The following is a 15,638-nucleotide window of genomic DNA, read 5'->3' as shown; positions in this document are numbered from 1 at the left end:
CGACCTGCATATATAAATCCCTAACGAGGTGCAGTGTTTACATACCACATCATCTCTATTTACACTCAGTTAACAATTTCTCTTACCTGATCATGAGAACTTCCAAACACAACAAATGACGAAATGTCTGAAAATGTTTGGGTCAACTGCAGTATTTGGGTCCCCACTTCGGGGGTTTCCGTAAGGAGACCGCTGCCTTCGGCAGCTTCGCTTATATATAAGCGCGCACGCGCAAGCGTGCTGAAATCCGTTAGGAGGCATTTTTTAGCAAAAAGGGCCCCAAAAATGAGATGGACGTGAAATATGGTCTAAACGAGTTTTACGATAGAGAGTGAAGCCGAATTATCGAACTGTCGACTTCTTGTTGTTTGTGGGCGGGACATAAATGACGTATGACGTCACGTGTCTGATCATGTGACTTTCCTTATATGGACTCGTTACTACGAGAATAACTTCGCTCATAATTTGTAAATTCATAAACTGTGGCTTGTACAAATAAAACAGAGTCGACTTGGAGTACAGTGATGACATCTTTGCATAGGTATGGGACGAATGCGGGAATGTAAGACAATTATTCTGTTCAAAACGTTATGAGAAAAGAAATATTTCAGTTGTTCAATTGATCAGTTTCTAAGTTCACCGGCCGTGTTTACATTTATTAAACTTAGGAAGCAAAATGATCGTTTAAGAAAAAGATGAAAAAGAAGCAGAAAAAGAAATTGAACTAGGTCTAGATGGATCCACAGACTTAGGTCCTAGAATCTATATGACAGTCAAAACGAATTCAACGTTTCAAATGATTTGTTTGAATGAGAAAGTATCTATCGATGATCATTTTCCTATGAAAATTCACATGCTTTCATAAAGGAAGTTATACCATAATGCGATTTATTTGAAAAAGGGGGATTCTCCCCCTTTACCCCCCGTATTTTACTTTAAAAATGTCATAAAAGTGGGGTTGTACCTGCCTTGACCACCACTGTGTTGTCCGCCCCACAAAATATATTGTTCAAGTATCAGAATGAACTTACCGTCGTGCGATTTATTTGGAAAAAGGGGGGTGTAATCCCCCTTTACCCCCCCCCCCCCCCCCCCCCCCCCACAATTTTTATTTCGACAAGAGGGGACAATCCACCCTTGAAGCCCCCGTGTGTTGTCTGTGTAACAAAATACTGAACTGCAGGCAGCGTTCGGTAGAAAAATGGCGGCCAACAAATTCTCTCGCTTCGACCGTAAATAACGAACTGCGCATGCGTGGAACGTTTTTCATTCGACAACTTCCGTAAACACGTAAAAACGTTCCTTCCGAAGTGGGGACCCTAATACTGCATTCTACCCAAATGTTTTTACAAGTTTTATTTATCTCCAAAGACAAACAGTTTCACATAAATAAAGACATATTTACAAACGACGACGTGAACGGCACGCCACGTCTCTGTCAGCGTCCTCCTCCACCGTCTACACAAACACGACACTGACATCACTGAGCGCCGCGGGACACGAGGAGATCCGCCACTCGCGGATATCCCCAGTCTCTCGCCACGTCGTCCGCCGTCTGCCCCGATTTGTTCCTGGCGTCGATGTCCACCACGTTCAGAGACAGCACCAACTTCACCGTCTCCAAGTCTCCTCCATAACAGGCGAGGTGGTGAAGGGTGTTGTCACCGTCCTCGTCCACCAGTGACACATCGGCCCCTTCACTTACCAGGAACTCCACCATGTCTCTGTGTCCCTTGTCTGCTGCCCTCATCACCGGTGTCATGCTCCGCCATCCTCTACTGTTGATGTCCACCACGTGCAGAGACAGCACAAACTTCACCGTCTCAAAGTGTCCTCCCATACAGGCGTAGTGGAGGATGTTGTCACCGTACTCGTCTACCAGTGACACATCGGCCCCTTTACTCACCAGGAGCTCAACCACGTCTCTGTGTCCCCCGCCTGCTGCCTCCATCACCGGTGTCCAGCTCCCCCCTCCTGTACAATTGACGTCGACGCCCAGAGACAGGAGCCGCTTCACCTCCTCCAGGTTCCCGTCCCTGCTGGCGTCATGGAGGCCCTCGCAGTCTGCTGGTGATGGAGTCGCTGTAACACAAAATAAACTCTGTACACATCCAGACATCTTTGTCATACATCTACATGGTTCACACCGCCCGTGTTGACACGTTACACAATACATCATCAAACACTTCCAACATGGCTGACAATACAAGGATCAAGGGGGAGGACGACAGCTGGTTCATGTAATCAAGGATTATGTATTCAATGTTTAAAATCTTTCTGTTACATCCAGTAGTTGTAATATTATTCTGTGTATGGGTTGGTGACCTGAGTTGATTAATGTCAGCCTGTTTGTTGTTTTACGCTGTACTCAGCAATACTCCAGCTATATGACGGTTAGTTGTAGAAACTGTTTGAATACAGGTTTATGGAGTGAGCTACCATCTGCTTGTTTCTTCGATCTAGGCTGTGGAGTTAACCTCGGGGTCACTCGACTCGGGTCACTCGATGCTGAAACACAGAATATGAAGTTCAGAAAACTATATATAGCACATAAACATTATAAATACTAGTACTGTCGGCAGACACATTATTGCCATTCGACAAATTGAGATTGTTATTCATCGACGCCGCGTGCCTACACGTTTGTTGGAATGAGTTTTATGGTAGAACTGTGACTGCAATTGTTGACTTGTTAGAAATTAAGAAAATAATAATAGATTTAATGTCTTTGTCAACCTGATGATTGGAGAGACTGTTTATATGCAGGGTTGTGGAGTGGGCTCTCTGGCTGATATGTGTTACACAGTTGGACAGTGACAATATCTACCACCTGCTGGGATCTTCCACCTACCGTGTAGAGCAGTCTCTTGTTGCGTCAGTTGGATATGTGACAGCCCCTCGATCTGTCCCGGATTTCTACTCGGGTGACTTGAGGCTGAAACAAAGAATATGCTGTTCAGAAATACTGGCCACAGACATTTGCATTTGCACAAATGTGTTGCCTTTTACAATATTAACTGAAGAATTAGATTTAAAAAAAACATTTGTTAAAAATACACGATAGCGTAATGATTGACAAATCCCTTAAATTAGATTTAGATGTTTGTTCATCTGCCTCGAGTGTCTATATACAAAAACCTCCTCAGTCCAATTTCTAAGGTTTGAATCTAAGTGTATTAAGCTATGTAAAACATAAGTGTCACTTCACTCAAAGTAAAATCAGATCGAAAACAAAAAGCAAAACAGAATATGTGTATTATTTTGGAACACCCCACGAAGTTTCAAACAGCTGTATGCCTAGACACCAACTGTTTCAGTCCAGTGGTCCTTATATACTGATAACATGTAGCAAAACCCTTGATAATGGCAGTTTGGACTGTAGGACTATAGGACTAAGGCCAATTTCTAACTCTGGGTTTAACATCAGCTACCTATTCATTATTTCAATTGATGCAATGATTAGTATTTTAGTTTGAATTAATTAATTCTGGGGGTAATTGTTATCACATCGTTGATGCGTTATTTCGTTGCGGCAAAACTTCTGCATATGAATATCAATAGCAAACCTACATTGTACATACAGGTCAAATACTAAACATTGTTTTCTTATTTATATTGGCACTCGTGAAGAGCAACCTCCTCGTGGTGAGTGCTGGGTAGCGCTAATAGCTCTTCCCCCGTGCGGAACCGGGGCAGAATATTTCCACAGCCTCCCATTGCTGGTCGTATGAGGCGACTAAAATGGGCAACCTGTTTGCCGTGGGTTGCGTCCCTGTGTCGGCGGAGGACGGGAGTCTGGTAGTTGAGGGCACTGGTTCCTGGAACTGTGTTCCTTTGCCCAACACACTATTTCGACCCTTACTTCGCCTAGACGGGTGGTAAGATGGGCCCGGTCTTATCAATCGGCTGGTCATGCCAGGCCCTGTGCGTAATATTGTATATGCACACCTGTGTTGTATTTTACTGTATATTTTGGTCTTGGCCGTGCATAACTTGTGTGAATACTCAATTTTGGATGTAATAAATTGCCTAGAGTCTTACGCCAGAAGGCGGTGGCTCATGGGCCAATCTGGTGATGTTGACCTCTGTATTCTTTATGTCTCCAGTTTCTTGTCATGGACTGAACCTGCCTGGCACTACATCTGGTAGATAAATATAGCTATTCAAGTCATATTTGCTGGAGTATAACATCCCTGTATCCCTGGTGTTTGCATCCTGGATATCAGGTGCAATATAACACTGTCCTTGTTGACACTCGATGGCGGGTGGGGAACAGGGGTGCTGAATTATATTCTTTTCATCATGGCTCAACAACAATCTGGTTCTTCTCGAAATGAAAAAAAGAGACGTCTAGAGGAAATTGAAATTACAACTGGAAATGTTTCTCAAAATATTGATTCCTGGGCTCGATTCCTGGTAATTGAGGCTGCTGACAAACTACCCATCAAATTGAATCCTTTTGCCATATCTAAGGCTGTGTCTGGGATTTGCGGTGAGGTCAAGAACGTCACACGTCTCCGTAGTGATTCGCTTCTGGTGGAGTGTGCACGGAGACAGCAATCTCTCAATCTTTTATCTATCTCTACCTTTGCCAATATTGAGGTTGCTGTGTCTGTGCACAGAACATTAAATTCTTGTCGAGGCATTGTTCGTGACAGAGCTCGTTGTCTGTCCGACATGTCTGAAGAAGAAATCGTTACAGAGTTGGGAGACCAGGCCGTTACTGAAGTTAAACGTTTCACAATGAAGAAAGACGGTGTCATCACAAACACTAATACTTATCTCATAACGTTTGCCCGTACATCCCTTCCACAGTCAATTAAAGCAGGTTATATGAACATCGGAGTGGATGTGTATGTCCCCAATCCGCTCCGATGCTACAAGTGCCAACATTTCGGTCACGGTTCCAAATCCTGTCGCAACTCTGTGGTATGTCATCGCTGTGGTGACAGCCATGAGAGCTCTGACTGTGATCATGATTTGAAGTGTGCAAACTGTTCTGGCCCACATGTTGCTTCGTCAAAATCTTGCCCTGTGTGGCAAATGGAATCTAAAATAATGAAACTCAAATGTGAAAGAAACATATCCTACCTGGATGCCAAAAAACTATTTAAAGATCAGACCACGACTCCATCTACCATTTCCTACTCTGCTGCAGTCTCTCGCTCTGTAGCAACATCCTCTATTTCGTGCCAGACTGACTTGACATGGGTCAAGTCAGAAAAACCTGTTGCTACTATTCAACTCACTGAACATATTACTGCCACTCACTCTAGTTCAGGATCTCAAACTGAGATTCAGCCTGAGAAACATTCTCAAACGTCGAAATCAGTCGAAAAAAGGGAAAAAGAAATTGAATAGAAAACAAGCACCGATCGTCCCTTCACCTTCAGAGGTTCCTTTACAGAACTCATTTGGGCCTCTGGATATGGAGGTTACTCTGTCCTCACCGGACAGGCGGAGGAGTAGTTCCTCCTCACATTCACGCGAGCGATCTCCAATTGAGCCACCATGACTCAATTGTCCAACATAATACAGTGGAATTGCAGAGGACTTAGGCATAATTTTAATGAGATACAATTATTAATACAGGATTTTCAACCGTCAGCATTGTGTCTTCAGGAAACATACCTGAAAACTACAGATCAGTTCACCTTACGACAGTACAATGACTATCATTCATTTTCTCCTCCAGGAGATAAAGCAACGGGAGGCTCTTTATCTTGGTGCGACAGGGGATAATACATAGTCCTGTCCCTCTTAATACCAATCTTCAAACTGTTGCTGTTCGTCTGACTCTGCACATTGCTTTTACGCTGTGCTCTTTGTATATCCCTCCTTCTTCTGATCTTCGACGGTCTGATCTTCAAAGTCTGTATGACCAGCTCCCAAAGCCCTGCATCATCATGGGTGATCTGAACGGACACAACCCGCTTTGGGGAAGTGCAAATACCAGTTCTAAAGGAAAAATCGTTGAGGAATTTATTTCTGACAACAACCTGTGTATTTTTAATTATGATTCTGCCACATATTTACATCCAGCCACTGGAACTTATTCTGCCCTCGATCTGTCACTCACAGACTCAAACTTGTATAATGAATTTGCATGGTCAGTCCATGATGACCTGTGTGGGAGTGATCATTTTCCCACAGTTCTTAAAACTGTTAATCCTACTGATGAGCTACCATCATGCAGATGGAACTTTACCAAGGCTAATTGGTCCTTATATGAGGTACTGTGTACTGACACAATAAAACATCACATTTTCCAGAATATTCCAGATCCGATACAGTTGTTTTCGGATTTACTGAATGACATTGCTGACCAAACCATTCCTAAGTCCTCTGAGAATCCCCATATTCGTAAACCATGGTTTACAAATGACTGCAAACAGGCCAGAAAGTGTAGGAAGAAAGCAGAAAAATATTTTCGCCGACATCCTACAGTCCATAATTTGGATAAGGTTCAAATTACAAATGCCAAGGCACGACGTGCTTTTAAACAAAACAAGCGACAATCTTGGAGGAACTATGTCTCCAAGATAAATTCCCGTACACCCATGTCCAAGGTGTGGAACATGGTTCAGAAAATAAAAGGCAAAGGCTCAAAATCTTCTGTTCATCATCTTAAGGATGGTGATCAGTTATTAACTTATAAAACTGACATTGCAAATAAGCTTGGAGAAACGTTAGCAAAACATTCTTCAACATCAAATTATGTCCCAGAGTTTCAAAAAACTAAGAAACAACAGGAAAAGATCAAAGTAAATTTCACTTCTGATAATGGTGAAGACTATAATGAAGTCTTCTCATTACATGAGCTACACACCGCCCTTGAGCAAGCTCATGACACAGCAATGGGTGCTGACAACATACATTATCAGCTTTTAAAACATTTACCTAAATCCTGTCTGGAGACACTTTTAGATATATTTGATCAAATATGGATATCTGGGAATTTTCCTCCTTCATGGCATAATGCCATTGTAGTTCCAATACCAAAGCCTGGCCGGGATCATACAGATCCCTCTAACTATAGACCTATATCCTTAACAAGTTGCGTGTGTAAAACCATGGAACGAATGGTGAATAATAGATTAATTTGGTATCTGGAAACCAATAATCTAATTACAAATATCAAATGTGGTTTCAAAAAAAATCGAAGTACTATCGACCATTTAGTACGCTTAGAATCCTTTGTGAAAAATGCTATTGTAAACAAACAGCATGTAGTGTCAGTCTTTTTCGATCTTGAAAAGGCCTATGATACTACGTGGAAGCACGGCATTCTAAAGGATTTACATGATTTTGGTTTGAGAGGCCGTTTGCCTCATTTTATATCACAGTTTTTAACTGACAGACAATTTCAAGTCCGAGTGGGTTCAACCCTGTCTGACCATTATACTCAGGATCAGGGTGTCCCACAAGGCAGTATTTTGTCTGTAACATTATTTAGTATCAAGATAAACAGTCTGTCAAAAGTTTTGAAGGATTCCGTTGATGGGTCGTTATTTGTGGACGATTTTAACATTTCTTGTTGCGGGAAAAACATGAACACTATTGAGAGACAATTGCAGTTGTGTCTCAATAAAATCCAAAAATGGTCCCTTGCTAACGGCTTTAAATTTTCTAAAACAAAAACTAATTGTATACACTTCTGCAGGAAATATAGACAGCACAAGGACCCAGAACTGTTTCTATCTGACACACCCATAAAGGTAGTTGAGGAGACTAAGTTCTTGGGGCTTATTTTTGACCGCCACCTGACATTCTTGCCACATATAAAATATCTCAAGGCAAAATGCCTAAAAGCATTAGACTTATTGAAAGTCGTCTCAAACTCCAAGTGGGGCGGGGATCAGACAACCCTTCTCCATTTATACAGATCTTTGATCCGCTCAAAATTGACTACGGTTCCATCATTTATGGTGGAGCCTGTAAAAGTAACTTACAAAAACTGGACTCAATTCATCACCAGTGCTTGAGGCTCTGTCTTGGAGCTTTCAGGACCTCTCCTGTTGACAGTCTCTATGTGGAGGCTGATGAGCCTTCAATAAAACAACGCCGTTTAAAACTTGCTTTACAATATATCACAAAATTAAAATCAAATCCATCTAATCCAGCCTATGATTGCATATTTAATCCTCCCTACGAGGACTTATTCCATACAAAACCGAAGCTTGTTCCTCCACTAGGGATTAGAATAAAACCTCATGTAACAGCAGCAAATATTGACCTTGATTTTGTTGCACCGTACCGTTTACTGTCTACACCTCCTTGGCAACTAGTCCACCCCGTTGTAGACCTCACACTTACTAATTTTAAAAAATCAGACACAAATCCGTTAGTCTTTCAGCAAGAATATATCCAGTTGAGATCAAAGTACGATTCTCACCGCTCCATTTTCACTGATGGATCCAAGGATGGTTGCAAAGTTGCCAGTGCTACCGTCGTTGGATCAAAAACTATTTCTTCCAGATTACCAAACAATTGTTCTATCTTTACTGCTGAGGCCAAGGATATTCAAACTGCTTTGGAATATATTCAGACACAAAATATCTGCAAAAACTTCATCATCCTCTCTGATTCTTTGTCATGCCTACAGGCATTTAAAAATGTTCGCTCAAATCATCCACTCACTCTTGATATTTTAGAATTACACAATACTCTTGCCACTGGCCAATACGACATCGTCTATTGCTTGTTACCCAGTCATGTTGGAATCACGGGTAACACTATGGCTGATGCTGCAGCAAAAGCAGCTCTCAACAAATCTGTGACCCCACTTCTTATACCATAAAGCGACTACAAACCTTTAATTAGATGCTATATCAAAGTCCTTATGCAAAAGAAGTGGGACACCCAAGTAGGTACAAATAAATTACATGCAATAAAACCAACTATCGGTTACACCTACTTGGGTTGTCAGTCCAGATTTGAGGAGGTCATTTTACGACGATGTCGTATTGGCCATAGCAGATACACTAACGAATATTTGTTGAAAGGTGAAGATCCTCCATTTTGTATCCCTTGTGATGAGAGAATCACGGTCAAGCATGTCCTGCTTGACTGCATTGATTTTTCCATCACAAGGGATAAATATTTCAAAATTACATCCATAAAGGATCTTTTTAATCAAATCAGTTCTCCTTTAATCATCGGTTTTTAATAGAATTAATAGATAAATTTTGATTATAATATGTACAGTATAAAGTAAATGATTTTTAATTTGGTGGAATGAAATCATAACTGAGATTGTTAGTGGCTGTATCTTCACAGGGGGTTGAAGTATCGTAAAACAATTGTCCCCCTGGGAAGGTACGTAAGTCCGGTATCCTTCAACGTATCATTTCATTTCTCTGTGATTTTAATCGTAGTATTTTTGTTGATTTTACCTCTTTGGCTAATCTTTCTGATCATCGCCAGTGGCCAGAGGGATGGTGTAAATCCTGCTGGGGTACCATGTAGGTAGCAGAAGTACCGTAAGTCCCCATGGTCCCTAGTATGGTGGCCTAATTTTGGTTGCAGGCGATCTACAGCCCCTTTTTTATATTGTGTCGACTGTTATAATCTGATTATTTTATTATTCTCTAACTAGTTTTACAATTATAATCTGTGATATTTTGCTAGTTGTTGTACTGTCCTTCGACGACAGCTCTTAATATATTATATAAATACATAACTTGCTCAAGTCACGATATGGCTGAAATAATGCCGCTGTGACTTTAAATTTTAACTCACTCACTCACTCTTATTTTTATTATTGCATTCAATGATATTCCTGTGTATTTAAATAATACTCAGGTATTTGTTGTCAGTGAGAATCAATACACACCATATATATTTTGACCAGAAAGATATGGCACCCACCAGTGGGAAAAAAAGTTGTTAACGTCGTTTTTAGTGAGACAATGGACATTTTACACACATTGAAACCTGGCTTCTCTTTGTTCATATTGCATCTGACAGTTGTTGCAGAAAACTCCAAAATAAGCCTGGAATAACAGTACTAGATCTACATGTAGAGTGTTTCGACGACCTATCGTTAATTAATTGTTGTTCCACGCACTTTAAGAGAATTGTCGAGTTACCATGCTAATTATACGAGGATATTTTTTCAGATTTTGCCGTTGGGGCACCTGTAGCCATCAAAACATGTTGATGAAAAAGAAATGTCAGCTGCAAAACTGTTTGTTATTAAACAAGTAAATGTCATTATAGGTACAAATTCATCTCTTTCCAATTGCCAGCTGTGCTGGTGACATTCAAGGCTTTTCAAGACAGAAACTAAAACCGAGGCTTTTCAAGAGGGACTTTCACATTCAAGGCCTTTTCAAGCCTGTATGAACTCTGATTATGTAGATCTAATTGAAGTGATTGTTTAACGCAGATATATATATCGTTTGGTGCGTCGGGATGTACCATGTTTATGGTTATTTTCGGGAATTCCATTAAAAATCAAACCTAAACATACGACAGAAACAGATTATTTCAGTGATGTCACAGCGAGCGACAGGTCTACTTGACTTGGCGCGTGTACAACACAGTTGCAAATCCGTATCAGGCAAACTATTTGTAGCACTGCCATAATGTGAACAAACCGAGCGTTGGTGACAGCAGAGACCATATAATATCTATTATTATGGTCTCTGGTGACAGTATTACAATCATCACAGCTCTGCTTACTATCTGAGGCACGTCGCTATATAAGTGCAATAATCTTGGACGCGACGTTAAACCCAATTTCACCTCACCTCACCTCACTATCTGAGGCAAACACTGTAGTCGACACAACAGAACTTCATGTTTTTACGGTGTTTTGGTTTAAAAAGAACAAGGCTTACAAACACGTGGAAACAGGCGTGCATGGTGACAAAGACTGAAATGGCGACTGCCCGCGTGATAAACGCCAAATTGTTTTTGCATTTGTCTGTTTCAAATCAGTCAGAAACGAATGAGAATCATGCACATTTACCAAAAATATCTTTTCTACCTTTCCATGACATTCTTGAAAGATGTTGGTAGATCTACAGAAACATATGTATTCTACATTATTTTCCCGCATTGGATTAACACAGAGCTAGAGCCTATAGATTTCGGCCTAGTGTGAAGATTAGGCTAATACATTTGGCAACGGACTGCAGGCTAGTGGGGATGCATGTCAATGAATTTCAGCTATTCTATGATTCAGAACAAAGCTTTTAAAAAATATGAACGAACAACACATCCGACACTTGACTGTCCCGATTTAGAACAGTCTCATTTTGTCTAAATTGCTATCAGTTCAAAGGTTTAGACCTACAAGCATATATTCCTATCGGTTGAAATGCCATGTTGAAAAGTTTACATCCAGACGTTTGTTGATCCCCAAAACATTGTGTGAAGCAAGCAACTGATTCCTACAACATTCATACTGTCGAATATCAATCTAACTATATGTATAGTAATTCCATCTAATTTCCTAAAGAATTCTTAAACTTAGCGCAAACTGATAACTTACCCACCGAGTACGTCCTAACACGTCCTACACATCTCACTGCCTGTCATGAAATGCCTGGACCGACGACCGGGAAGGTGCAAACTATGACGTTACTGTGACGTATCAGGAGTATGACATAGTTTGACGCTCGACTGCTTGTGGGGATCAACCGCGAGTGACGCTACACCCTAAACTTATTATCCAGCCAGCCACCATTCGTAGATTAATGCAGTGTGGAGTGATATACTATAAATCTTAATGGTAAATATATGCATTCATAAATTTCCAGACAGTAAATAATAATTGTTCTTAAAATTAACGCAAGAGAAAAACACTTGACGATTCACCGATCGGATGCAACACTGGTTTAGAAATAACCTGATTGAATTTTTAAATTAAAATATCACAAGGAATAATAATTAATTGAAACTGACTCGGTAATATTCATAAGTGCATTATGTATGCATTACAGGTACGTCATTGCTGACAGTTAAATGGAAACCGACCTTGGTGACAAACGTATCGTTTCACGTTTAAATTATTTGTGCAAAGGTTAGTTAATTGTAATTCATTATATCTGTGGCTGTGACATTTGGGTGAAAGATTAAATGCATTATGTGTAAAAAAATAATATTAACGTGGACATTTATTGGGGGAGATGGAATCAATCACAGGCAACCTGCTTAAAGATGGGCCAGTTGAGTGATCGGAACGCTCATTTTGGGTTTATGAATATATATTATCCTATATTCGATATACCCTTATATTTAAGGTGGTTGGACAGAGTTAAGGGATCTTGGCGGAGTTAAATACGTAAAAAAATACACTTTACAAATTAGACAATGATATGGTTTACAAAATAGCCACATCAGTTTCTAATTTGTAAAGTGTATTTGAGTATCCGAGATTTTATTTCCATGACTAGTCTAGACACAATATCAGTTGAGATCGTTCTATAAAAACTGACGTCATATAATTTTAGCTTGACCAAAGAGTTGTGTTTCAGTGACCATAGCACTTATGGATGTCAAATGTAAAATATTTGACTGTCATCGCCTACCATGCGTTTTGAGATAGTTTGTCGTATTATAAGCGAAAGAAATGTCACTATGGCGCCATTGTCTGAGTATTCCTTTACCACAGTCGACACGCACATTGTATTCCACCATCGCTCTCGCTCAGATACAACGGGTGGCCATATTGCCACGTATACATCTACACATCTTGTTCAATTACGAGGCTCCAGTGACGCGTGTAAAATGTTGCGTCGTCGTCCATAATGACACATCTTATCTTTTCCAAATTCAGTCACGTGATGTGTGTGATGGTCACGTGGCCGTCATGTTGTCTGCTGCCGTTCGAAAATCTCTTTCTGTACGATGGGCAAATCTGATGATCTTACTGTTTGGGATATTACCTCCTATCAGAATGGCGAACATTGTTCAAAGGGATGCCCTCAAACCATGAACTATTTGTGTTTTGATCGGAAAATAACTGAGATCAGCTGACTGGTTACTCAACCTCTGTCGATTCCCTTGTTTCTAAGATGTCTCTTTTATCACTGTAAGCAAACACAGTATTAAAGCTATCGCATCGTTAGCCATGATTTTGAATGTTGTATTTGTAAGAAATATCAGCCGCTGACATAGTAATTAAGCGTCGCATTGTCGCTGTTATATTTCTTATTGCTTATTTTCAAAATATTTACTGAACCTGGAATTTTCATGTTAAATGAATGCGCCCAAGTATTTAACTCAGTCACAGCAATAACACATGTGCATACTTATGTCTGTAAGGAAGGAGCTAAATATGTGGGTTAAAGGGTCGTTGGTTATCTGAAGTTTGATGCAGTAAGCTTATAAACATCGTCAAAACATAATTTAGGAATATGATCTTAATTTATCGATATAGGATTTTCAAATCAAATCGTAGGTATGATCCTTTCTAGCGTCTTAGTCTTGTTGGATTGTAATCATGGATGTATTAAAAATTTAGCTACATAGAATGCCTGGGTCAGAACGTATTTTGATTGTAGGACATTCTTTCATTGCTAGGCTGAAAAAGCATATTGCTTGGGGACATGATCGTTTTAGATATGATTTTGGATTGACAGGGCAAAGTAGTGTGTATTGGTTTGGGATCGGGGGATTGACACTGAATCGTCTGAAAACCATTTATTTGCGCGATTTCGAGGAGAGATTGTATTACTACAACCAAGAAATTCTTGTAGTTCAACTGGGTGGCAATGGTTTGTGTCGTTCTGACGTTCTGACGTTTTTCCAAGAGATAAAATAAAAATATAACATCATCAAGCTTGTCATCTGCGAAGAATTCCCTAGGTCTTCCGATAAGCTGTTGTAGTTGGGTATGAGAGAAAACGCCTGCAATGTAACCAGTACTTGAGTGTTATGCTACCGGAGAGAGGCATGTGTTTTTGGAAACATAAGAAAAAATTTCATTCTTCCTTGTCTATTTTCCAGAAGGATGGGGTACATTTGACTGATGATGGCAATTTTCATTGTCTGTAATTTTTGCCACAAATGAACAGGACGTTCTCGGGTCTAAGGGTTTTGAGTATAAATGAATTTAATATTCTTTACAGACAGTGATATAGCAGAACTAGAGTTGCTCGTGTTGTATACCGGACGAATGGTGCCGGCAGTGGCCTGGCCTGAAGAAACCAGTTCGAATCTTCGGTAATGGCTTAAGTGGGACTTGGCTATAAGCAAGTGTAAATACGCGGATGGTTCCCCATAACCGGCATTCGTTTAAGTAGGTCCCCAATTGAAAATGTCTTTGTCAGGGTCACACTGAGAAAAATGACAGTATATGTGTGCAGATGTTTATGATCGTAAACCTAATCCCATGTAATTTGGTAATTATTTATTGATTTTGTGCGGATATTTACTGATTTCCCAATTTAGTTCTGTATGTACAGATTTCTGGGTTAACCTTCGCGTCCCAACTCAGGAATCTAAACGTAACATGCCATGCTTCGATGATTGTCGACTTTTGTTCCGGAAACACAGGTTAATTAGGCTGGTGCCAGGAGAGACGAACATTTCCCACGTGTGCACCACCGGGAATAAGAAGTGGCAACCGTCGCCGGGAAGTTGATGATGATGACTTTCAGCCAACGAAAGATATGTTTTGAAGGTCGTGACAACTGCGGGCTTATGTTTCAAGACAATAGCGATTAACAACGCCACACTCATCTCAAACAATGCACTGATGATGATGACGTCACCATGGAATGTTCCAAAACAACACATTTGTGGAACCTTAATGTCTTGGTGGTAAGATCGCTGGCTTTGTGTGCTGGTAATAAAGGTGCCTCACTCTGAAAGTGTGGGTTCGAATCCTGGAACTTGGTGACCAATGTCTAGTTATTTGCAACAGCATTCAAGATGAACAGAACATGTCAAGTGTTATTTATGCATTCTTTATTCATTGTATCCTGTCATTTGTTTAGAGCGGTAATGATGTGTCCGTGGAATATGTGTGATTAATATATTGCCAGATTATTTGTATAGAAGAAAACAAATTCTCATGTATGTAACTGACAGATTTCAATATATTATAGAAAACCAACCTTTCTGTATCTGTTCCGTCAAGACTTGGATGAGTTTCACCTGCATCGCGTCACGTTCATTAATTTCCTGTATCTGTAATAATGAATGGGTAGCTATCTGGTTGGCCATTGTATCAACAAACTCATAGCAGTGATCAAACAAATACAGCGTACGATTATGACGAAAACAACAAAATGGGAACAACACACTGTGATTGGGCATGGTAACCATGGCGACTGAAACTTGTTCACCGTGTCTGTAAAGTTTAGAAAATTTAGGAAGTACCTCACAGGTTTCGAGAGTGCGTTGTTTCCATGCATGCTAATGCTCAGGTCGGTATGTATGCAGATTTAAATGTCAGTCAGAAAAGATTTAAGCAGATGTTAAGGGGTTTGATCAGACGGTGTTAACATTACCTCTCCTTATGTTATCCTAATACGATTAGAGCCATGTCAACAATTGTGAAGTATAATGGAAGTAAAATAAAGTGGCATGAAGGAAAAGAACTCCTTAAAGGCATATGCGATATTTTTTATGTGAATGACTTTGTCGTCCTTGTATTGAATTATTGTTGTTACTTTCAAAAT

General features: G+C 40.2%; 1 protein-coding gene across 1 annotated transcript; it reads right to left on the bottom strand.

Annotated features, from left to right (window-relative positions):
• Window positions 1-1,342: 1,342 nt before the first annotated feature.
• On the bottom strand, window positions 1,343-15,282 carry LOC124121963 (ankyrin repeat domain-containing protein 50-like). The gene is made up of 4 exons (XM_048395320.1): window positions 15,072-15,282; window positions 2,852-2,935; window positions 2,440-2,508; window positions 1,343-2,082 (listed from the first exon to the last, which is right to left on the bottom strand). The coding sequence occupies exons 1-4, from the start codon at window positions 15,280-15,282 to the stop codon at window positions 1,481-1,483; spliced, it is 966 nt and encodes a 321-aa protein (XP_048251277.1). The 3' UTR covers window positions 1,343-1,480.
• Window positions 15,283-15,638: the final 356 nt, after the last annotated feature.

The sequence above is a fragment of the Haliotis rufescens genome, unplaced genomic scaffold (assembly GCF_023055435.1).
Source record: "Haliotis rufescens isolate VD_foot unplaced genomic scaffold, xgHalRufe1.0.p SCAF_14, whole genome shotgun sequence".
Taxonomy (NCBI): Eukaryota; Metazoa; Mollusca; class Gastropoda; order Lepetellida; family Haliotidae; genus Haliotis; species Haliotis rufescens.
Note: the sequence above shows the minus strand (reverse complement) of the source record. Positions and strands in the feature narration are given on the sequence as shown.

Excerpts from the sequence above, each read along its gene's own strand:
- LOC124121963 (XM_048395320.1), bottom strand. The coding sequence starts at position 15,282 with ATGGTTACCATGCCCAATCACAGTGTGTTGTTCCCATTTTGTTGTTTT. Across the intron at positions 2,936-15,071 it reads GACGGAACAGATACAGAAAG|CCTCAAGTCACCCGAGTAGA; the intron begins GTTGGTTTTCTA and ends TCTTTGTTTCAG. Across the intron at positions 2,509-2,851 it reads ACAAGAGACTGCTCTACACG|CATCGAGTGACCCGAGTCGA; the intron begins GTAGGTGGAAGA and ends TCTGTGTTTCAG.